This window comes from Aethalodelphis obliquidens, unplaced genomic scaffold (assembly GCF_003676395.1).
Source record: "Aethalodelphis obliquidens isolate GAN/ISIS:26980383/991018 unplaced genomic scaffold, ASM367639v1 scaffold2, whole genome shotgun sequence".
Taxonomy (NCBI): Eukaryota; Metazoa; Chordata; class Mammalia; order Artiodactyla; family Delphinidae; genus Aethalodelphis; species Aethalodelphis obliquidens.
The window spans coordinates 4,349,755-4,374,916 of NW_020837946.1; the positions used below are offsets into that span (position 1 = coordinate 4,349,755).

Sequence of the window (25,162 nt, forward strand, 5' to 3'; positions counted from 1 at the left end):
TCCCCTGCATCAGCAGGCGGACTCTCAACCACTGCGCCACCAGGGAAGCCCCCTCGCTGGGCTAATTTTTATACCCACTGAATGTTTCATTCTCAAATATGGCCTCGTCGAGGGCAAGACCCTTGCCTGGTATCCGGAGCCTGGCTCAGGGTCTTAGCCCTGATAAGTGTTCAAACTCTGGGTGCCCTGGCTGCATGGGCTGGCCAAGCTCTTTTGCTAACATTCACCCAGGTGGACACAGACTGCGTTTCCACAGACATGACTGGGATGAGTCTTTCTGCAAAGAAAGATTCGATTCTACTTTCTGCTAAAGGCAAGTCTCTACTGTTGAATATTAGCAACAACGGCATTACTCGTCCTCGCCCCTTTGCAGTGCCTACCAGCTCACTAACCAGCGAGCACACAGCAAGGGAGAAAGACCCCGCTTGCCCCCCAAATGCATCAACTGTACAATTTGGTAACTGGCGTAATCAAACTACTTAAGAAACAACTGATTACTAATTGCTATTATTAAGGATGTCAGCATTCCATGATTTTGCTGCTGATATCTTATGTACAAGTCAAGATGCTACTTGAATTCTTGATTGAAATAGAAAACTAGAGGCATTATGGTGTGTTTGGGGTAATGGTATTTAAGCATCTGGAGGCAAGTTAAAGAAATACTAATTGGGTTTTTATTAAGAGATCTCACCCAGCAGCAAGTATAGGTGGGGAACGAGTGTGGGTGAACATGGGATGGACATAGACCCAGTGGGTCCGTTGGCAGGATTTAACTGTTCATTCAACCAGCTTGACGCTGAGCGCACTGTGCCATCCGAGGTACACCTACTCCCTTTGTCCCGGTGTGCAGAGGGGAACATCGCCCACGGAAAACCCAACAGCTGAACGTCAGCTAAGTAAGCACAACCCTGCCTTGGAGGACTCACATTTGAACCAATGACAAGTGTGTGTAGGTTGCTGGTGTCATGGATACAGCAAGAGATTAATGGTGAGGCGACCCCGGCTCTCCCACGGACTGAGTGGTCTTGAACCTTGAATCTGCGTGGTCAGTCCATCTCTCTGAACCCTAATTTCCTCATTTAAAAATATGGGATCAGTGGGGTCATCTCTCAGGGTGTTTCCAAAAGGGACGAACTAGGGTTCTAAGAACAACGACTTGTGTTTATGGAGATTAACAAAACCCCGCTGCCCTCACAACACCTTCAGGTGTCGTGCACCCTGGCAGAGGCCTGTGTAGACTGGGCCCCAACTTCAAAGGAACGGCTGGCTCCAGGCCAGATGGGCAGGGAAGGTATCGCCTGGTGGGAGGCTGGTTTACGAGCTCGAATCACCGAAGACCAGCAGCCTTGCACAGGGCCAGTCTTGTTCTTGTTGTTAGGAGACTAAGTCCGCAGACCAGAGCTTGTTAGCACTGGAGCCAACCGCAAGTGGGGGCAAAGATGGAGGAATCACATGCAGTGAGCACTTCTCTTAGGTATGCGTTTCCCAAGGACTATTACCTTTCCCACTTTCCCGGCTGAGAAAAATGAGGCTCAGAGAGGGTGAGTTCCACACCTCAGATGCCACAGCCGGAGGAGGTGGAAATCCAGAGCTCTTCCTGGCACTCCTTAATGCCTGTAATTGTCCTATGGCTGCATTATACAGATGGGGACACCAAGGCTCACATGTGTTCCCTTACTGGGCAACAGCCAGGTAGGAACAGCACACAAACCAGGTATGTTTTCTGAGTTGTAGTCAAGGGTTCTTGACACATACCCACCCAGAGATGTGTGGCAGGAAGATCCATGAAAAACGTCCCCACTGTGGCTGTGACAACCGTTCAACTTTACGTCAGACACACACACACACACACACACATGCACACAACATCAATAGCATGGAGTCCATCGCTTCAAATCATTCAAATAAGAGTATTAAGAAAAAACATGGATGAATGAACGGGGCGCTCAGCTGCAGAATAAAAACAAAAATGGGAAGCAGGAGGTCAGTGATGACAGGGAAGGATGGAGAGGCAAGAGCTCTGCCGTCTCGGCTGCAGCCCTGATCAGAGCGTGTGGGGGCAGGGAGACCCTGCTCGAAGCAAAATGAAATTAAACCTTTCTAAGTACTTATAAATCAGCACCTAATGACACCATCCCACCACCAGCCGGAGCATTGCTCTTATTACTTTGATTCACAAGCCAGGAAAAGATCCGGAATTATGCACAAATTATTGTCCCATCTTCTTAATTAACGCTGATTGCAAAATTCTTGCTAAAGTCCTTGCTAACAGACTCAATTATGCGCTGCCTGAATTGATTCACCCAGATCAAGTGGAGTTTATTAGAAATACACTTTCCTACAATAACATCAGATTATCTTTGAATATAGTTAAATTATTTAGGAATAAAATGGCTCCAGCAGCATCCCTTGTTTTAGCTTCAGAAAAAATATCTCCCACCACCTAGAATGAAGATATTCCTTTGCTTTCTGCCAGACACACACCCTAGGCTCTATTTTCCCAGGAGCAGGTTGAATTGCTGTGGCGAGATGAGATATATGCCTTTGAGCTAATGGTCCAGCTTCAAAGCATATAGGCAGGAAGAAATATCCGACAGGGTCAAGTCTCAGCTCCCCCCAGTATGAACCGTCACTGCCTGTGGAACACAGTGAAATTGCAATTAGGCTAAATCAGGATATTTTCAGAATCAAAATTGAGAAACAGGCTAATAAAGACATAATGTATGCTGATGACATACTTCTATTAGCATCACTCCCCAGCACACTGGAGAGTTTCGAAAGAACAAAAAGAAACGAGGATAAGAGGGAAGAGGCTTTTCTACCTTTTTCCAGGATGATGGTGGTTCCTGCAATGGTGCACTCTGCTGAGGATAAACATTCCAAAGAAACGAATTGGAAATGGCAAATGCACTACCTATAGCCTGGTACCAAATACCAAATTCAACAGCTGGGTATTGAACAGGGTCTGGGCTTGTCCTAATCACCACATCCTGGCACATAGTAGGTGTGTAATAAATATAACAGACCAAAAAACATATGGAGGACACAAAATCTCCTGGGTTGGCCCTGGAAAGATGAACGTGTTCTTGACAGGCTGGGATGGAAAGGAAGTTATTCCAAACTGAGGGAGCAAAGGGAGCAGATGTGGAGCACACAGTCTGCACTCAGGGAAGTAGGAGCTGGCTGGAAATAGGGTGTGTTAGTCAGGGGAGAGGGAGGAATAACTGGGCAAGCACTTTGAGACTGCATTGTATTGTGTGAGGCCACAAATCCTAGACATAGGCATTTACACTTAAATGCAAAGGCAGTGAGAAGCCACTCAGCAATGGAATGAGATCATCTAATTTGGAAAAAAATGAAAAACTCCTACATATGTAGGAAGGATAGAGGTGGAGAGACTGGTGCCGGGAGTCATGGCTAGCTGCACACACCCACTCCCCCTCCTCCTTTACCAATAAAGTCCCTATGACAACACCATGTGCTGTCATAAGGTGGAGAAAAAACAACATTTCCCCACCTCCCCTGAAGCCAGGGCTGGCCTTGTTCAAGTCAATAATGGACTGAACAGCAGATCAAAGATGACGGGAGAAAGAGTCAGTGAATTTGAAAACAGATCAATAGAGAGTATCCAGTCTGAAGAACAGAAAGTAAAACGATTGAAAATAAAATGAACAGGGACTGTGGGACAATATAGAAGGTCTGACACATTCAACCAAAGTCCAAGAAAGAGGATGGAGCAGAAAAAATATTTAAAGAAATAATTACCAAACGTTTCCCAAATTGGATGAAAGATATAAACTTACAGATTCAAGAAGTTTAGCAAACCCAAAGCAGGATAGGCATCACAGGAGACAAATGTGTGCCTGGTATCTGGATGCTCTGTTGGCTGCTGTTCAGTCAAACTTGTCTTGAAAATAAAGAGCACATTTCATTGCAGTGAAGGGAGGGAAAAAGGTATGCAGAGAAAAAGACGCAATAACAGCTTCTTATTTGGGGGGTGCATGTAACGCTCCTTTTCACAAGCCTGCAGTCGTTCCCTACTGCCTACAGCAAAGGTCGGCAAACTATGACCCTAGGGCCATCTACCTGTTTTTATAAATAAAGTTTTACTGGAACACGGCCCTGCTCATTCATTTACACAGTGTCCATAGCTGCTGTCATACTACAATGGCAGAGCTGAGTAGTTGCCACAAAGACCATATAACGTACAAAACCTAAAATATCTATCTGGCACTTTACAAAAAGGCTTGGCAACCCCTGTCCAACAATGTACAGTTGCAATTTTATAGCAGGCGTCCAAGAGTCCAAAAGATGTGCTGTGAACTAACCAACCCCACCATCTCTCCCACATCCTTCACCCACCCTGTACTCCCGGGACTCTGATCAATAAAGACACTACTCATAGCTCAGTGGGGAATAGGGGTTGCTCTGCAAAGTGTTTGCCATGAAAATTGACAGTGAACATTTAGAAACGTTGACAGCAATTTGACAATTAATATAACACCCACGTGTGTGATTACTGGACTTGTAATTATGCCCTTTTTCCATTTTATTCTTTCTTGTAATTAATTTTAATTGTATTTTGAAAGAGAATCACTCTGTGACAAACTGGGACCAAAAAAAAAAAAAAAACATCCTTGGTCCTTTACCTGATGTGGTTGAGAAACCCTGGTCCGAACCAGGCCTCAGTGACACCCCCAGGCCCTCTCTCCCCTCTGGGCCTTGGGGCAGGCCATCTCTGATCTCCTGTCTTCATGTGCTCTGACAACATGCCCACCCGTCCTTCCAGGTGGCCCAGGGGTTCACAGTTGGGTGCCGTTTGCCTTGCAGGGTATTTGCTGGGGATCCACACCTTCGAGGGGGAGGGGAGAAAGAGGGATTGGCCGGTGACCCAGGCCCTGCCATGCCTCGGCCAGCCCCAAGGGGAGCTTTGGAGCTGATCCACGTATCACGGTTTTCCCACATGGGGTCACAGTGGCAGGACCTGTCTACCGGTACCCATCAGTCACTGGATCTGCCACGTCGAGAAGCGTATTCTGGAGTGAGACGCCTCTCTACCCAGAAGGAGCACACAGCCGGGGCAACAAGTCCTCCCTAACAGTGGGGTCTGGGCAGCACACCTCTGTGTCCACCAAAGGTCTTGGCCCTGCCGTGCACCTTGGCTCTGATCCCTCAGACCTACTCTCTGCGGCTTGCATCTTCCCCAGATCCCCGCCCTGCTCTCCCGAGCGCCCACCTTCCAGACTGCACCCTGGGCCCCACCAACACAGCCCTGAGGCCAGGGACACCTGTCTGCCTCTTGCTCAGAATAAAGGGACACTCATCCCCCACCACAGGCCAAGAGGAGGAGACAGACACCCTCAGGGGTCGTGAGCCATCGTTTCCTTCAGTTCCCTCTGTGCTTAGCTCAGATGCCACCTTCGGAGAAAGCCCGTCCTACCCCTACTTCCTGTCACTCTGATACCTTACCTGATGCGTTCTCATCTTCACACCTGTACCCCTATCGATCAGTGATCTCACTCCACTTGCCAGCTAACAGCCTCCTTGTCTGTCTCTCCCACAAAGTGTAACCCTCCTTAAAGGCAAGGATTTCTACTCTGAGTCTCCACAGGCCTCTAGTACCTGAAAAATGCCCCTTATGTGTACACTCACTACAGAATAATTCCAAATGGTATAGAAATGTACCCTTCCACCTGCAAACTCTGAAAATACCAGTTTCACTAAACACTTCCAAAACTTGATTTTTTAAAAACCTTTCACAACTGGATAGGTAAAAAAGATGTTTTCTTTTAACTTGTGTTTCTAATTAGTAAAAATGGACATTGTGTATATGTTTAGTGGTCATTTCTATTTCTTATCATGCTCTTTTCCTATTTTTCTGTTGGAAATTCAAAGTTCGCATTCTTTGCAAACCGAAACGTAAGGACAATGAATTTTAAGTGCATCAGACACCACTGGGCTCGCTTTGGTCTGTGCATACTTGCAAAGTAACCAAAGGACTCCACCAGAAGCAACCCCCCTCCTCAACTACAGGACCAGTAAACTTCTCATTTCTCGAAGGGAAGTAAAGGATGATAGGGCATAACCGTCGGACCGAACCAACTTCAGGAGAGAAGTATTTTGCTCCCCGTGTGAGATTCATAAAAAACAATCAGTCTGAACAAGCAATTTGTCTCAAGAGGCAGGAGCTGCAATTTTATCATGTAATTAAATCCCCATGACAGTTGTAAAGAAACTTCGTCACCTTTATCAGGGAGAACTTCAATGAGAGGCTTTCCAGCTCCATCACCAGAGTCCATAAGTGTCCTTCCAGGGCTGTTTACTCGTGGCTGTGCCTGCCGAGGTCCGGGCTGCCCCACCTCCCGCTCAGCCACAGAGGTGGGCAGTGCTCAAGGGCACCTTTGCTTCTGAGCTCCCGGAAAAGCCCTCCTGGGCCCTGCTGAAAGCAGCACTTGACCTTTGGATGAGATGGCATTCGTGATGAGAAGTGACCACGCTGCTTTGCAGGAGCTGCACTAGGCTGGGTAGCGCTGTCGGGAAAATAAGTGAGCGAGGTGTCATCCCCCAGTATCGTACTCTTCCACATGACGGGAATGAGATTTCTCAATAATGTGAAATGAGTACAGACAACTTAATTCATTATTAATAGATACACTTGATCTGAGGAAGTAAAATGTTTTAATGTTTTGTTAAATGAGGTGTGCTGTGCTAACATTGTTATTTGGAGAGAAGGTTAGGATACGTTAATATTTTTGGATGTGAATGTCTGTGTGACTAACTCTGGTGAATGGGTGGGTGGGTGTGTCCTGGGCTCTTAAAAGCAGAGCCTTACATGCCGGCTCAGCTTCTTATTTTTAAAAAATGTTTTAATATTTTTGGGTGAATGGCTTCTTTCACTTACGTAGTATTTTCTTTTTTTTTATTGAAGTATAGTTGATTTACAATGTTGTGTTAGTTTCAGGTGTACAGCACAGTGATTCAGTTATACATGTATATATATATTCTTTTTCAGATTCTTTTCCCATATAGGTTATTACAAAATATTGAGTATACATAGTTCCCTGTCCTATACAGTAGGTCCTTATTGTTTATCAATTTTATATATAGTAGTGTGTATATGTTAAGGTTAAATCCCTCATTTAGCCCTCACCCCACCTTTCCCCTTTGGTAACCGTAAGTTTGAAAAAATGTTGTAATTTTAAAAAGCTAAGGGAGTAGGGATGAAGGAGGAGTGGGCTTTAGAAATTAAATAAGGAGAGTGAGGGTCAAAAAAGGTGTGAAAGTAAATCCACGGTAAGACCTGGGGCCAGTGCCAGGCGGTGGGAACATTGGATTTAGTCCATGGCCATTTACAGAAACAATTCGGGTAGGAAGCAGAATATTGATCAGGATAACAGGATGCATTCGTTTGTTTGAGAAAGTAATCAGAATCTCATTATGTCCCCAAGGGGAATGACTTCCTGGCCTAGTGCGCCCATTTACTTGGACGCTTGACCCCAGAAGGAAGCTAGATATTTGCCCAATGGCCTAGGAAAGAATCCGCACAGTTGCCCTTTCCCAAGAGCACAAGGAAACTCTACCTCGTGGCCCAAACACGTGGGCAGTCACGGCCCTGGATAACCAGCCTGACCCTGTAACAAACACACCAGCCCCACATTTCAGGCTCTGCTGGGTTGTTCCACAGAACATCACCAGAGCTCATCCTCAGATGCTTCTGAGGAAAAGGAAATCATTCATCAATTCAGTGGCAAGATGCAAAGATCCTGATATCGCGTGAAAATAATAATTACCATTTGAACGCTACCATTTTTATCTCATTATCATTTTAAGGTGGATTTTTTTTTTTGTCTCATTTGATGGAGAAGCAAAAATTCCCCCTTGTTAGCTACCAACGCTACGAGACTTGGTATGGAGAACCAGTTTTTGTGTCTCCCATGGGCAAAACATTATGCTTATAAGTCCCCAAAATATTGTTTACAAAAGTATATTCAGGACTTGAGGACACAGGAAGGGGGAAGGGTAAGCTGAGACGAAGTGAGAGAGTGGCATGGGCATATAGACACTACCAAACGTAAAATAGATAGCTAGTGGGAAGCAGCCACATAGCACAGGGAGATCAGCTCAGTGCTTTGTGACCACCTAGAGGGGTGGGATAGGGAGGGTGGGAGGGAGACGCAAGAGGGAGGAGATATGGGGATATATGTATATGTATAGCTGATTCACTTTGTTATACAGCAGCAACTAACACACCATTGTAAAGCAATTATACTCCAATAAAGACGTTAAAAAAAAAAAAGTATATTCACATCCAGTGGACTACCTGGCAAGCTAGGTAGAGAGATTTAGTCTGTTCATTGAATCATCCAGATAAAAGTTGGGTATCCTCTTCTGCTTGCATTTTTGTCTTCTCCTAAGTTGACTCCACACTCTGCAATAAAAGGCCTCAGCAATTAAATTTCTTTACAAATGAGTTTCCTCCATCAAATAGGTACCATCAGAAACTTCATCTGAAACACTAAAAGTATTAAACATATTGATGTGGAGAAAATTGTATTCATCAGAACCCCTCTCTTTCACGAAGGGCACTGTATTTGTTCTTGACCAGCTCTGTGAAGCGGAAGCTGAAACTAGCAAGGCCTGAGAATGTGTGGAACCACACTGAAAGGGAGATCAGGGAGGAAGATTGCAGTGTTTGCGCCAGAGGGCAGGGAAGCAGAGATGGAGGAGACTCGTGGGACAAGCCTGTACAAACTGTGATAGACCCCTTCGCATCCTCAGTATAGTTACCAAACTCACTAAGTAATATTGTTTGTTGGCTAATTTGAAAGCAAACCAACCAACCAGAAAAAAAATTCAGTGAGCTGACTTTGTGCCACAGGCAGGACAGAGCACACACATTCGAGCAGACACAGAAGTGGGGAAACACGAGGAGGCAAAGCACAGGGGTGTTCAGGGTTCTAGGGAGGACTCTGGGTTGCACAAAACCAAGGGTCCCAGTGCGTAAGGGAACTCAAACTGACACAAGTTACTCTATACAGGCATGCTTTGAGGGTTTTAAAATAAAGTCAAATAATTTGCTGCACTTAGGCCACCTAAAGTTAGGTATAAACATCACCACATCCATAGCTTAAAAACAAGAAAGAGAAAACTCGGGGCTTTCCTGGTGGCGCAGTGGTTGGGAATCTGCCTGTCAATGCAGGGGACACAGGTTCGATCCCTGGTCCGGGAAGATCCCACGTGCCTCAGAGCAACGAAGCCCGTGCACCACAACTACTGAGCCTGCGTTCTAGAGCTCTCGAGCCACAACTACTGAGCCCACGCGCCTAGAGCCCGTGCTCCGCAACAAGAGAAGCCACCACAATGAGAAGCCTGTGCACCACAACGAAGAGTAGACCCCTCTTGCCGCAACTAGAGAAAGGCCCGTATGCAGCAACAAAGACCCAGCGCTGCCATAAATAAATAAATAGATAAATAAATAAATAAAATTTTTAAAAAAGAAAGAGAAACCTCTAGTGCCAGAAACGAGGGGACCCCCGGCAGTGAGTGGCTATTTCAACCAACTGATTCACGAGGACAACAGGATCCTACGGACCTGGGATGTTGGTTTCACCCACCAATTTGATACCCACTCGACCACATGTTCACTCAAATCATCAGTAAGCAAATTATACAGGATCAGGCTGGAAACAGATTCTGGTCTTCCCTTGTGAGCAATGGTTCTCAACCTTGGCTGTATGTTAGAAGCACCTGGAAAGCTTCTAACCCTCCTGATGCCCACGCTGCCCGCTCCAGCCCATTACATCAGAATCTCTCAGGCTGGGATCCAGGCATCAATGTTTTTAAAGCTCCTCAGTGATTCCACTCTACAGCTGCTGCTTTTTAGGCACCATGTCTATTATTTCTCCAGTTCAAGTTTTTTAGCAATATTTTCCTAAACAAAGACCCATATTTTTCCATCTTCTCTAAAAGGTTTTCAACCTTCGATTACAGGTTGAAATATTCATACTTATGCCTACATCTCCTTGCATATTAATGAGATAACCATGACACAAAAGAAAATTCTTTGAGTCCACCCTCACTTTTTCCTAGTGACCCACAGAGCTCCAGGTACCCCCACTTCCTTTTCTAAATACTCCCAACCAATCCTTTTCATGATCCATTTAGGGATCTTGCCCAGAACTGACGTCAATTCAGACTTGAAGAATCAAGTTCTTTTCCTATTTGAAAACGAAAACTCTAGTCTTCTGGTCCTTCTTCAGTTTTATCTCAGTTTCTCAAAGATTTTGACAATTGCAGAGAAAGTTCGTACACAAATTCACCCTTGGAAGAAACTGAGTTTTCTTATGGACTGAAGTAGGCAGAGAAGGTAAGACTTGAGTTACGTCTTGAAGGCTATGCATTGCCTTTTAAACAAGCTGAGAAGGATGAGGATGATAAAAATGAGATACGAATGGCTTGATCCAAGCAAGGTTTTGATGGGCAGAATTGGTGTGCAGCAGGAAAGGAGGAGCCCAACCAAGAGAGCTGGGTGAGGAAACAGTGTTACTCACATAACTAAAGGACATCGTTCAGCTGGTGGGAAGGAAGATAAAGAACTCCTGTGTGTTGGGGTCCGATGGTCACTGTTTTTTTCCATGTGATCTTTTTTATCGAGTTACGATTAACACACAATATTACATTAGTTTCAGGTGTATAACATAGTGATTCGGTATCTTTATACATTATGAAATGTTCACCACAATAAGACCAGTTACCATGTGTCACTATAAAAAGTTGTTACAATATTATTGACTATATTCCCTGTTGTATTATTACGTTCCCTTGACTTATTTATCTTATAGCTGGAAGTTTGTACCTCTTAGTCTCCCTTAGCTATTTTACCTGTCCCCTCCGCCCCTCTCCCCTTTGGCAACCACCAGCTTATTCTCTGTATCTACGAGTCTGTTTCTGTTTTGTTTTGTTTTGTTTTTGGATTCTACATGTAAGTGAGATATTACAATATGTGTCTTTCTCTGTCTAACTTATCTCACTTAGCATAATAGCCTCCAGGCCATCCAAGTTGCCACAAAGAGCAAGATTTCATTCTTTTTACGGCTGACTAATATTCCATTGTATACACATACCACATCTTCTTTATCCAGTCATCTCTGGATGAACACTTAAGTTCCTTCCATATCTTGACTGTTGCAAATAGTGCAGCAACGAACATAGAGGTACATATATCTTTTCTAATTAATGTGTTTTTTTTCCTTCAGATAAATACCTAGAAGTGGAATTGCTGGATCATATGGTAGTTCTATTTTTAGCTCCATACAGTTTTCCATAGTGGCTGCACCAGTTTACATTCCTACCAACAGTGCACAAGGGTTCCCTTTTCTCCATGTACTCATTAACATTTGTTATTTGTGATCTTTTTTGGTGATAGCCATTCTGACAAGTGTGAGGTGGTATCTCGTGGTGGTTTTGATTTGAATTTCCCTGATGATTAATGATGTTGAGCATCTTTTCATGTGTCTGTTGGCCATCAGTATGTCTTCTTTGGAGAAATGCCTGTTCAGGTCCCCTGCCCATATTTTAATTGGATTGTTTGTTTTCTTGATATTGAGTTGTATGCATTTTTTAATATATTTTGGATGTTAACTTCTTGCCAGACATATCATTGGCAAATATCTTCTTCCATTTAGTAGGTTGCCTTTTTGTTTTGTTGATGGTTTTCTTCACTGTGCAAAAGTTTTGTAGTTTGAATTGGTCCCATTTGTTTGTTTTTGCTTTTGTTACCCTTGCCTTAGGAGACATATCCAAAAAACATATTGCTAAGACTGATGTGAAAGAGGTTACTGCCTATGTTTTCTTTTAGAAGTTTTATGGCTTCAAGTCATATTTAAGTCTTTAATCAATTTTGAGTTTATTTTTGTGTATGGTGTAAGAGAGTGGTCCAGTTTCATTCTTCTCCATGTAGCTGTCCAGTTTTCCCAACATCATTTATTGAAGAGACGTTTCTCCATCATATATTCTTGCATCCCTTGTTGTAGATTCATTGACCATATGTGTTTATTTCTGGGGTCTCTATTCTGTTCCACTGATCTATGTGTCTATTTTTGTGCCAGTACCATACTGTTTTAATTACTATAGTTTTGTAGTATAGCTTCAAGTCTGAGAGTGTGATATCTCCAGCTTTGTTCTTCTTCCTCAAGATTCCTTTGGCTGTTTGAGGTCTTTTGTGGTTCCACACAAATTTTAAGATTATTTTTTCTAGTTCTGTGGAAAATGCCATTGGTATTTTCATGTGGTTTGCATTGAATCTATAGATTGCTTTGGGTAGTAGAACATTTCAATGATATTGATTCTTCTAATCCATGAGCACCAAATGTCTCTCCCTTTGTTTGTGTAACCTTCAATTTCTTTCCTCAATGCCTTACAGTTTTCTGAGTACAGGTCTTTTACCTCCTGAGGTAAGTTTATTCTTTCTGATATAAATGTAAATGGGATTGTTTTCTTCATTTCTCTTTCTGATAGCTCATTATCAGTGAATAGAGATGCAACAGGTTTCTATATATTAATTTTGTATCCTGCAACTTTAGTGAATTCTTTTATTAGTTCTAGCAATTTTCGGAAGAGTCTTTGGGCTTTCCTGTATATAGTATCATGTCATTTGCAAATAGTGACAGTTCTACTTCTTCCTTTCCAATTTGAATGCCTTTTATTTCTTTTTCTTGACTAATTGCTGCGGCCAGGACTCTATGTGTTCCCTGAGAGTAAATGTGTATATTTTTTGTCTCTGAATCCCCCAAACCTAATAGCACACCCTACAACATAATATTACACAAATGATTATTGAATAAATAGGTGAATGAATGGGTTGATTTTCAGCCATTTGTGGGGGTTTTCTTGGTTTTGTTTTTATTTTACTTGGCTTTTATTTAATGTAAGAGTCACACATACAGGTCTTCTTGTTCTTTAAAACAACAACTCTGCCATGCTGCCGTGTAGAACTAATCTCCATGTCCTACTCGTGAAACCAATTCTGTCTACCGTAAGCTATTTTTAAAGCTCTCACAAAGAACCAAGTCTGTTTCTGGACTACTACCCCATATCCACTGAAATCAAGCTTGAGTATTTAGGGTGCTATTGACAAATATAACACTTGGAAAGCTAAATTTAGCATAGAACACAGGGTGGAATGGCTCTTATCCCTGGACTCACCTCCAGGGTCCCACCCCTTTTAAAAATAGCCCATGACAACATGTATCAGGTACAAAAGAATGCTCCAGTTTAAAGTACAGGCTCCAGTTGGATCCTGGATTATAGTTGCATATGACAAGTCTTTCAGAAATGTATCTAATTACAAGCTATCAGTCTGAGAAAATAACAGGGCAGAAAGGCTATGTTTAAAGAAACGAAATACCTAAAGAATTACTATTGCTACTGAAATGAATAGAGCAATGACGTAACATGGAAATGAAGAAGGAAGAGTAGATGACTTTATTCTAGTGGACGTTCCAGAAAGGAAACGGTCTCCGTAGTGTTGCTGTTTGTCATTCTCCGTAAGCTCTTGTCGCATGCGTCTGATAAAGGCTGCATGCTCCTTGCAAACATGGTCTGCATAATCTTTACCACTGCATTTTCCATAGCACTCCTCAGCAGTGCTCTGGGACACCCCCAGCCCCTACACTATCTTCACCAACGTGAGCCCTTCAGCCTCTGAGGCACTGTCAACACCACTTATCCACCTGCACAAAGCATCACAGAGGAGCAGAGGCTACACCTCTCCCATCCCAGCACCCTGCAACCCCCTTCTGTAGAGAAGATGTGGGCTTTACCATTTGGGGGAAGCTCCAGGCCTTGGGTCAGCCCGTGTAATACAGTTATGCCTGCAAATCAGGTCTATGATGAGAGTAAAACATCTTTATTAAATTATAAGGGCATCCAATCTCCCCTCCACTCTTTACTGCAAGCCTTGCTAAGAAAGGTCAAGGGTATTCTGCTGAGTCCCCCCTTTGTGGAAAATCTCAATGAAGGGGGCACCCCAGGGGCCAGATTACTCTGAGAGATCCTGCTCAGGCTTTAGAGGGACTTAGAGGGAGGCAGGGGGTGGTCAGGGGGCAGCTTTGGGGAGTGAATGAGAGTGAGAGAGAGGGACACAGGAAAAGAGGGTGCTTACGAAGTCCAGCTCTGACTAAAGAGGTGCTGCCTCGTGAGCCCTAATCCTTGACATCAGGTCTTTTCTCCTGCTGTCTCTATGCTGTTTGACTGCAACACCACATAGCAATGGATCCCACGATCCCTGGGCTACCGCTGGCACTGAGAGGATGGTGGCTACTGATACGCACACCTCCCTCCCCCGGAGCCTCTGTGCCTAACTCTCCTGGGCGCATGCTCCACCCCCTTTGCTGGTCCAGGCAGTGCCCTCCCGACTCTCCTTCCTCCCTCTAGCCTCTGGTCACATTTTTTATTGTAAGTCACATAGACGTGGCACAGGATCCTGTCAGCCAACTGCACTGGCCCATCCCAGCTTCCTAGCAGGGGAAAAACAAGAATTGGAAAAAATATATGAGAATTGTGTTTTATCTATGTTATAAGAAAACAGTGACCTTATTAATATTTTTAAAAAACTTTCCATTGAAGTATAGTTGATTTACAATGATTCAGGTGTACAGCAAATTGACTCAGTTTTATATATATATATATGAATATATATATATTATTTTTCAGATTCTTTTCCATTATAGGTTATTACAAGATATTGAACATAGTTCCCTGTACTATAGTAGGTCCTTGTTGTTTATCTATTTTATATATAGTAGTGTGTATCTATTAATCCCAAATTCGCAATTTATCCCTCCCTCCCCTGCTTTCCCTTTTGGTAACCATAAGTTTATTTTCTATGTGTGTGAGTCTATTTCTGTTTTGTAAATAAGTTCATCTTTATCATTTTTTTAGATTCTACATATAAGTGATATCATATTTGTCTTTCTCTGTCTGACTTACTTCACTTAGTATGATAATGTCTAGATCCATCTATGTTGCTGCAAATGGCATGATTTCCTTCTTTTTTATGGCTGAGTGATATTCCATGATAGATAGATAGATAGATAGACAGATAGACAGATGTTAGATAGATCACATCTTCTTTATCCATTCATCTGTCGATGGACGTTTAGGTTGTTTCCATGTCTTGACTATTGTAAATAGTGCTGCTATGAACATAGGGGTGCATGTATCTTTTCGAATTAGAGTTTTCATCTTTTCTGGATATATGCCCAGGAGTGGGATTGCTGGATCATATGGTAACTCTATTTTTAGGCTTTATTAATTTTTAGACAATAAAATAAAGCCCTGAACTACAGTGTAGCAAGTATCTAGTAAGTTACTAATAAAGAACTGTTACCATCCATTAAAAAAAAAAATTGTGGCATCTCTCATCTTCAGCAAGGGATGCGCATTTTGGGATCAGTTCTCAACAACTGGAAGAAACTCACAGGCCACCTGGGGCCCCAGATGATGCCTTTGGAAATCACTGGTGTGTCCTACTACGGAGCCTCCCACCCGGGGACACTTGTGCACAGCCTGGTCATTTGCAGTGTCCAGCTGGGCCTCCCTCACACAGCCTTGGGACTGACACAGCCCTCAGAATACACATCCGTTCACCACTGGCCACAGCAGCTAAGGAAGTGGACAGGATGAAAGCAAGAAGACACACTACAGAGCAGGAAAGAGAAGCCCTGCCTATTTCAGGCTGTGTCTGCCCTTGTCGTGCGGAGAGTTGTTTGGAAGATATACAGATGTGCCTGTCTCTAGAGTTTACATCTATACAATCACAAGGGGGTGGCTGAGCTCTTTGGCGTATTAGTGGTCATGTGATGCTGGTCATATCAAGTAACCATTATCACATCAGAGCCCACAGGAGTTAAAAATACACCACCACCCGAGCCCCAACTGGATGACAATTGAGTAATAACAATAGAAATAGCTCACACTCCATAAGACCATCTTTCCCCTTCCTGGAGAACTTTTCTGAGATCATCGGCATTGCAATGAAGAGACAGCCAGAGCCAGTTACAGGGAAACTTCAGATCTTTCAGAAGATGGGAAAAGAGCCTCAAACAAGAGCTGGGTGGCCGGTGCTCGAGTACCATGCTGCCTTGGTCACAGGAGACCTGGACCGTCTTAAGCTCCTCATGGACCAGTTCTTCCAGGACGCCAACGTGGTGTTTGAGATCAAGAAGGATGAGATGGAGTGGCAGGTGAAATCCCCGGCCACGTTTGGACCGTCAGGTACCTTTCCTCCTTTAAAGCCCGGTTATTTATTTTTTTAAGGAGCTACTAACACACCTCTGTGTGTAGACTGCTCACACGGGTGCTGCCTTTAACATACTCGAGCAAGACATCTAGAAGCCAAACTCTGCGTGCATGATTTTTAAGAAGTAGTTTTTGTTTTGTTTTGTTTTTTGCGATACGCGGGCCTCTCACTGCTGTGGCCTCTCCCGTTGCGGAGCACAGGCTCCGGACGCGCAGGCTCAGCGGCCGTGGCTCACGGGCCCAGCCGCTCCGCGGCATGTGGGATCTTCCCGGACCGGGGCACAAACCCGCGTCCCCTGCATCGGCAGGTGGACTCTCAACCACTGCGCCACCAGGGAAGCCCTAAGATGTAGCTTTTAGGTGAGAGGTGAGAGAGATCAAACTGGAAAGGCCAAGCTGTTGGTGAGAAGGGCCCTTCCCACGCTGGAGGTGCCTCTTGTCTTTAAAAAGAGCTTTGGTTTGAATGCTGATCTGCCAGAGCCTGGATCCAGCAGCCAGGGAGGCAGAGATAAAGTACAGCCTCTCCTTTGAGTGCGCCCGGAGCGGGCCCCTGGCGAGCAGCCGTGGGCTAGTTTCCCCTGTGAATCCGTGAGCACCACGGCTCCAGCGGGGAAGCTGGGACACAGCCAGCGTTGTGGAGGAACAGCTCTCGGGAGACGCTCCTCCTGGAACCCAGGGGAGCCTGGGAAGGGGAAGGAGGGGGAGAAACCAGAGGTCCTTAAGTTGTATATGTCTGCATTCTTGTCGCCTGGACACTGTCGCTATGTGCCGGGCAGGCAAACATACCCCCAGGTAGAGAGAAGTCCCCTCAACCCATCTGGGATGAACAGACCTTCTGGCCATCAGGCTGCAGTGTGACCCCCTTGGCTGGCACTCTGCCTTGGGCACCCTTCCTCCCGTGCATCCCGATACTGAGAGGGTTCATGTGTTGGAACCTGTGAGGATTTCAGACTCTGTGGTCAGTGGGCCAATGGCCAGTGCCCCGCGGCCCTGACTCGTGATCTCTGGCAGGCCAAGAATGAGGAAGGGCGGTTGCCAGAGCACTGATCCAGTCTGTGCACACCTCACACAGGGAGAAGGGGATAAACCCAAACCCTGCCAAAGGGCTAAGCAGCTCAGAGCCACCAGCGAGGCGGCAGAGGCTGCGGGGAAGGCACGCGCAGGTCTAGTCTGGGCCAAAACCCTCCCAGCCAAAGGCACCCCAGAGCCCTTTTGGGCCTCCTCTCCCTCACCTGTGCCACATGGGGCCCACATCTTCCTCCAGAGGGCCGTGTGACCGTTCAACCAAGAACGCCAACTGCTTGGATGTTCGATGCATGTCTTTTTGGATGTTCGATGCATGTCTTTTTGGATGTTCGATGCATGTCTTTTTGGATGTTCGATGCATGTCTGTCTTTTTTAATCACATGCCTCGCAGCCCTGGACACACACACACACTCAGATGTTGCATTGATAGATATTACTGTCAGTTCACGGTCCGAACCAAAGCCTCCTTCCTGTTTTCCCCCTCAATCTTTCCACCCCTAAGTTTGCTGTTTTTCCATGGCACCGCTGTACGACAGGAGATTAGAGCATTGTGGCAGTGAGGGGACCTGAGATATTACCGAGCAAAAGGGCAGCCCTGGGAGTTAGTGCTGGCCTGAGGCCTCAGTGCAGGCTGGGAAGAGAGGATGGACACTCTGGACTCTGTGCTCTTTCAGCTCAGCCACCTGAATTCTCCCAGCTGGTCCAGTAGCAGAAATGACCAAACCCAGGCTGAGAACAGTGGCCCCGACACTGCCCTCGCTCATACGAGGACTTCCTGGAGGCCAATTCAGCTCCTCCTGAAGGGAGGCATGGGGAAGGGGATACACAGGTTCACAGTGGCTGGCTCCTGGGTACCACATCCACGATGGAATGCTGGCCCCATCAAGCTCGCAGTGCCAGGGAAGCATTAGCATGGAGGAGGGGATGTTCAGAGGGAGGTATCACATGGGGAGAAGCCTGCTCCTGTGCTCTTCCTGGTGGCAGAACCTGGACCAAGGGTGCGATTTACAGGAAGCTGATTGATGATTCAGGTTCACTGAATGAGAGAGCTGCCTTTGAACGGGATTCTCTGGAAGGCCTGATAGAAGCTCATCAGCATCTCCAGGGACCTGGAGAAGGGTCCTAAGCTATGGCTGAGCTAAATGCCCAGCCAAGGCCCCTTCCCTTCAGTCCAGGGGAAGACTTGGGAACCTCGGGTGGGTGAACAGAGCTGCTGATGGTGGGAATTTAGCATGCCCTAGAAAATGGAGTACCCCCTTCCTTGACCCGCAGTAAGTAAACTTCCTATCTCAGGAAAATGAGTAGAATCAACAACCAGGAGCTGCTCCTACAAGAATGTAGGTCACTGTTACGGTCATATCCATCATGCCCCTCAAATCAGACCCAGTCTTCACTGGGCAGGGCAGCTCAAACCCATGCAGGCCCACGTCCGCAGGGCCTCCAGCCACCATCACCCACCACCAGGACGACAGGCCCCCTCTTCCCCCACCGAGCGTGCACAACCTCCAGGCTGGGCCTTGGGGACGCGGGGCGGGCTGGAACCGTGCGCTGCATGGAGGTACGTAATTACGAGTGGTCTTTCAAACTGCTCAGCATGGGTCCCGGGAAGGAGGTGGCCTGTGAAAAGGGTCTCCTCCACAGCTCATTACAGCCACAGTATCGATTCTTCCATCATTATCAGAAGGCATCCCTGCCATGTGAAATCCTGTCCCTTGAAGTGTATTCACCAGGGACAGCTCTCCCCCATTTCCAGGAGTGCCCATAGCTGCTAACAACCTTCCACAGGCCTTTTGAAAGCCCAAAGTTTTCAGAGAAGTGAAATGTATAGTTCCTGCTCCATTCATCCCTCAAGAAAGAGCAACCCTACACACACACACACACACACACACACACACACAAAACCCTAAAGAGCGCAAAGGAACAAACCAGAATTGTGCTCAATGCAGACCACCACATCAAAGGGTGCTTCTGAAACCCGGCCACTTCCAAGACAACTAAACTTTCCGAGTCCTTTTCTCGAGCAACCTTGGTGATGGGGGTCAGTTTGTTTTGTCTGTTGTCTTCTCCTCTTAATGATAAAGGGGTAAATTTGGGGCTCGAAAAGAGAGGGCTTGGATTCCAGAAAAATCCACAGCTCACTTTCCTCCCTCAAGCTGCCCCTAATTCAGAGTCTGGAAAATGTGAATTCCTCACGTAAATTCTCCCACTGTCCACCCTGCTTGTTCAGCTTTTAACTCCTCAAATCTTACCCAAGTTACCCTCATATTTCGCAAAACCCTCGTGCTTCTCAATAACCGCCCACCCCAATCTCTCCTTTGTATTTCTTCTCTCCCTGCTTCTCCATCTCTGTCTTTCCAGTTTGTCTCTGCCCTGTGTGCTGTCACTCTCTTTCTCCCCTCTTCCTACACTTCTTTCCCTTGCTACCTCTCTGCCCCTCTCTGTCAGGGCCCTTTCACCTCTACCCCCAGGCCTCCCTCCATCCCTCATCCCTGATCCAGTTGCACCTCACTGGGTCTCTCTGTCCCGAACCTTGAGCATCCTTGTGTATCTCCCTACGTGCCCACCGGGTACCTACTTCTAAGAGATGGTTTCACCCTATTTCAGTCTTAATGGACACCGCTCCCCACCAGCGTCCCCCGACTCACCTGACCTCTCCCCACCTCCCCTCCACCCCCAGGCCTCTGGACCCTGGAGTACAAGCGCGAGCTCACCACGCCCCTGTGCATCGCCGCGGCCCGGGGCCACACGGCCTGCGTGCGCCACCTGCTCAGCCGCGGCGCGGACCCCGACGCCAGCCCCGGCGGCCGCGGCGCCCTGCACGAGGCCTGCCTGGGGGGCCACACGGCCTGCGCCCAGCTGCTGCTGCAGCATCGCGCCGACCCCGACCTGCTCAGCGCCGACGGCCTGGCGCCCCTGCACCTCTGCCGCACGGCCGCCTCGCTGGGGTAAGGAGCCGGGTGGCCCCGGCCACCCACCCGACCCTCGACCCCCGACCCCTGACCCTGCCCCCGGACGCCCTCAGCGGCCCGACCCCACTCAGACCCCGGACCAGGCCTGCGTCACCGCTCCAGGCCCCGCCCCCAAGTCCACCCCCGCAGGCCCCGCCCCCAGACCATCGGCCTCGGCCCCGCCCGCCGCCTGACCCCGCCCGGACCGGGACCCAGACCCGGGAGCTCTCGGCCACGTCCGTCAGAGCCCCTTGGAGGCCACCGGGCCCCCCGCCCCGGCCTCGGCCCCAGCCCGGGCCCCGCGCCGGCTTAATTAGCGCTTGATTGCGAGCGCGGGGGAGGCAGGCGCCACACGGAGGTAATGAGCCGGTGATCACCGGCCCGCAGACGCCGGCGCTGGAGAATGCTAAAAGGCCACTGGCGGGGTTGGAGGCTGAAAAATTAGGGTTTTTAATGATAATTTTATGCAGAATAATTGTCACAGTGTGACATAAATGGTTAGCTCCTCGGGCGGGGCTTCGGCGTCCCACAAGCCAGCCGAGCTGCGCCCGCATTTTCGGGGCCCACCCCCTCCCAGGTGCCTGGGTTCTGGAAGTTCTGATGGTGCCGGGTCCAGCCTCGCGGCTGTCCTTGCGGAGGGTCTGTCCCCTCGGGGTCCAGTAGGTCCTGGGAGAGACGGCGGGGGCCCACCGCGTCATTGCATAGGATTTCTGTTCCGGGGGCCCAGCTTGCGTTGTGTCATCTTGACATTTCTTTTAGTTCCTGTTCTTGGGATTAAAATTTCTTGGCCTCTGTCTCTGTGATGACGATTAAATAAAATCACCATGTCAAGCGCAGGCAGGCAGGACTACTGGGCTCTCAGGGACCAAGGCGGAGGGGCACCGCCTACCAATGTCACGTGGAGCAGGGACTCAGAAAGGCACGTGGACGACCAGGAGTCTTGAAGGAAAGTGACTGAAAACAATATATTTTTCAAAAGCAGCTTTACTGCGTTGTAATTGCATCTAGTAAACTGCGCATGCTTAAAGTACACAATCTGATAAATTTGGACACAGACGTGCACTCATGAAACCATCCCTATAATCAAGATAGTGAACCCAGCCATCACCAGCAAAAGGTTCCCTTGCCCCATTGTAATCTCTCCCTCCTGCTCCTCCAATTTCCCACTGATCTGCTTTTGGTCACTATAGTTTAGTCTGAATTTACTAGAATTTTATGTGAATAGAATGTAGTCTCTTTTGTCTGGCTTCTTTCATGCAGCAATATTAGTTTAAGATTTGCTTTGAAGCATATATTATATTTTTTATTTTCATTTTATATTGGAGCGTAGTCGATTAACTGTGTTGTGTTACTTTCAGGGGTACAGCAAAGTGATTCAGTTCAACATATACATGTATCTATTCTTTCTTCAAATTCTTTTCCCATTTAGGTTATTACAGAGTTCCCTGTGCTATGCAGTAGGTCCTTGTTGGTTATCTATTTTAAATAGAATAGTGTGTACATGTCAATCCCAATACTTTGAGAGCTGTCATACTGTTGTGTGTATCCATAATTCACTCCTCTTCATTGCTGAGTGATATTCCAGGGTAGAGGATAACACAATGTATCTATCCACTCATATGTTGAAAGACACTTGACTGTTTCAGGCTTGGGGCTGTTACAAATAAAGTCGCTATGAACATTTGTGTACCAGCCTTTTTCTGGGTATCTGCTTTCGTTTCTCCTGGATAAATACCTAGGCAGAGCTGTGTCACATGATATGACTAAAAGATAATCTTTTAGGAAATGACCTTCCAAATTGGATCTACCATTTTACATTCCCACCAGCAATATATGAATGTTCTAGATGCTTCCCATCCTCTCCAATACTTGGTATGGTCACTCTTTAGCTGTAGACATTCTTTAGGTACTTAGGAATATTCCATTGTAGTTTTGATTTGCATCCCCCTGATGACAAGTGATGTTGGGCATCTTCTCATGTACTTATTTGCCATCCATTTATCTTCTTTGGTGAAGTGCCTGTTCAAATCTTGTGCCCTTTGAAAATATTGGGTTGTTTGTTTTCTTCTTAAATTTTGAGATTTCTTTATATATTCTGGATACAAGTCCCTTGTCAGGCATGCGATTTATAAATATTATCTCCCAGTTTCTGGGTTATATTTTCTTTCCTTAAAAGTGTCTTTTGGGGCTTCCCTGGTGGCGCAGTTGTTGAGAGTCCGCCTGCCGATTCTGGGGATATGGGTTCGTGCCCTGGTCCGGGAAGATCCCACATGCCGTGGAGCGACTGGGCCCGTGAGCCATGGCCGCTGAGCCTGCGTGTCCGGAGCCTGTGCTGCACAACGGGAGAGGCCACAACAGTGAGAGGCCCGTGTACCGCAAAAAAAAAAAAAAAAAAAAAAGTGTCTTTTGGAGAACAGAAGTTCTTGCTTTTGGTGGCATCCAGCTGATCATTTTTTTTCTTTTAGGGATTGTGTTGGGTTATTTTATCTTTAAAAAAAAAAAATCTTTGCCCAACCATGGCCACAAACATTTCCTCCTATGTTTTCCTCTAAAATTTTTAAAATAATTTTATATGTTACATTTAAGTCTGTGGCCCATTTTGAGTTAATATCTGAATATGGTGTGAGGTATGGATTGAAGCTTCTTTTTTTCTGCATGTGGATATCCATCTGTCAAAAAGCCTTTCTCCATGGATTTGCCTTTGCACTTCTGTTGAAAATCAACTGACTACATATGTATGGGTTTATTTCCGGCTCTCTTGTCAAGTACACACACAGGGCAAGGCCTGACCGATTCAACTGGTAAAGATCCACAGAGCCACTCATAGATTCGGACTTTTAACGCTTACATAAACAGTGAAAAGAGTAATAGCCAGAAGTACCAATTCTGCACGGTCCCTGTCCCACACACCACAAAGGACAACACCCAAACGAAAGGGGCCAGACAATGGCAATGTGAGTTGCAGGAGACCCTGATACAGAACACCCAAATCTAGACCTCAGGTGAGCAGTTTTACAGTCTGCAGCTCTACTCTGAGGGGGGCAAGGCAGGAAGTCCCAAACCTCATCAGAACCCAGGAGGTGATGAGAAACGTCTCAGGACGGCCTCCCAGGGGCCGTAGGGAGGTGAGTGGACGATGGTCTTGTAGCAACTCCTTACAAGACTTTCATTCTGGAGGATCACATAGGTCAGCAGTGGTTCAAACTTTTGTTTGCATGGCCTGTGTGGATACGTGCAAGTCGCTGGGGCTCCACGGCAGAGCTGTGGTTCTGTGTCTCTACTCCATTACATTGCTCTATTGGTCCTTCTTGACCCCAGTACCACATTGTATTGAATATTGTAACTCTGTAAGACATCTTCAAGTCAGGTAGTATAAGTTCTCCAGCATCATTCTTCATTTTCGAAGTTGATTTGGCTGTTCTAGCCTCTTCGCATTTCCACATAAATTTTAAAATCAGTTTGTCAATTTCTACAAAAAAAGCTGCTGGGTTTTGACTGAGGTTAATGTGAATCTATAGATCAGTTTGGGGAGACTTGACTTAAAAATATTGAATCTTTCAACCCATGAACGTGGTAAATCTCTCCAATAATTTAGATCTTTAGTTTCTTTCAGCTTTGTTTTATAGTTTTTAGTGTGCAGGGCTTAAACATATTTTGTCAGATATATCCCTAAGTATTTCATATTTTTGATGCTTTTGAAAGTGATATTTTTTTTAACAATTTTTTTTTTTTTTTTTTTTTTGCGGTACGCGGGCCTCTCACTGTTGTGGCCTCTCCCGTTGCGGAGCACAGGCTCCGGACGCGCAGGCCCAGCGGCCATGGCTCACAGGCCCAGCCGCTCCGCGGCATGTGGGATCTTCCCGGACCGGGGCACGAACTCGCGTCCCCTGCATCGGCAGGCAGACTCTCAACCACTGCGCCACCAGGGAAGCCCTGAAAGTGATATTTTTATTCAAATCTCTGTTGTGGTAGCTACTATATAAATTGATAAGAAGTTATTTTTGTATGTTAATTTGAAACCTGCAACCTTGCTAAGCTTACTAACTGTTCTAGTAGCCTAGCATAGATTCCATAAGATTTCTATGTAGACCATCATGTCATCTGCAAATAAAAAGAGTTTCACTTCTTTTCCAATCTGGATGCCTTGTAGTACTTTTTCTTGCTTTACTGCACTAGATAAAACCCCCAGTGCAATGTTGAATACAAGTAACGAGAGCAGACAACTTTCCTTATTTGTAATCTTAGAGGAATTAAATCTTTCACCGTTAAGTATGATATTAGATGTAGATGACATTTTTCGGATTGAAAGAGTGCCTTTCTATCCCTACTCTGCTGAGAGTTTCTACTATGAATGGATATTGAATTTTCTAAATGCTTTTTCTGCATATATTGAGTTGATCATATGGTGTATTTTTTAGTCTGTTAATATAATTATTTACACTGATTGATTTTCAAATGTTAAACCAACCTTGCATTCTTCAGACCACAGTTTATAAATTGCTAGGTTTGATTTGTTGAAGTTTTTTCCATCTGCACCTATGTTCATGAAAGGTATTGATCTGTAGTTTTTTCTTGTAATGTTTTTGTCTGGTTTTGATATCTGAGTAATGCTGGCCTCAAAAATAGTTGAGAAGTGTCCCCTTCTTGTCTATTTTCTGGAAAAGCTTGTGCAAAATTGTTATTATTTCTTCCTTAAATGTTTGGTAGAATTCATCCGTGAAGCTATCTTGGCCTGGAGTTTTCTTTATGAGAAGGTTTTTGGCTATGAATTCAATTTCTTTAATGGCTATAGTGCTATTCAGGATATTTCTCTCTTTTTGAGTGAGCTTTGATAGCTTGTATCTTTCAAGACATTTATCTCTTTCAATTGTTAAATTTATTGTCATAAA

At 45.8% G+C, this 25,162-nt stretch overlaps 1 protein-coding gene across 1 annotated transcript in view; it reads left to right on the forward strand.

The window, feature by feature from the left end:
• ASB18 (ankyrin repeat and SOCS box containing 18) overlaps positions 1 to 25,162 on the forward strand; it is a 62,295-nt gene that overhangs the window by 6,075 nt on the left and 31,058 nt on the right. The window contains exons 2-3 of the mRNA XM_027117488.1: positions 16,153 to 16,275; positions 20,003 to 20,270. Of these exons, the coding sequence (XP_026973289.1) occupies positions 16,153 to 16,275; positions 20,003 to 20,270 (391 nt within the window). The remainder of the gene's footprint in view (positions 1 to 16,152; positions 16,276 to 20,002; positions 20,271 to 25,162) is intronic.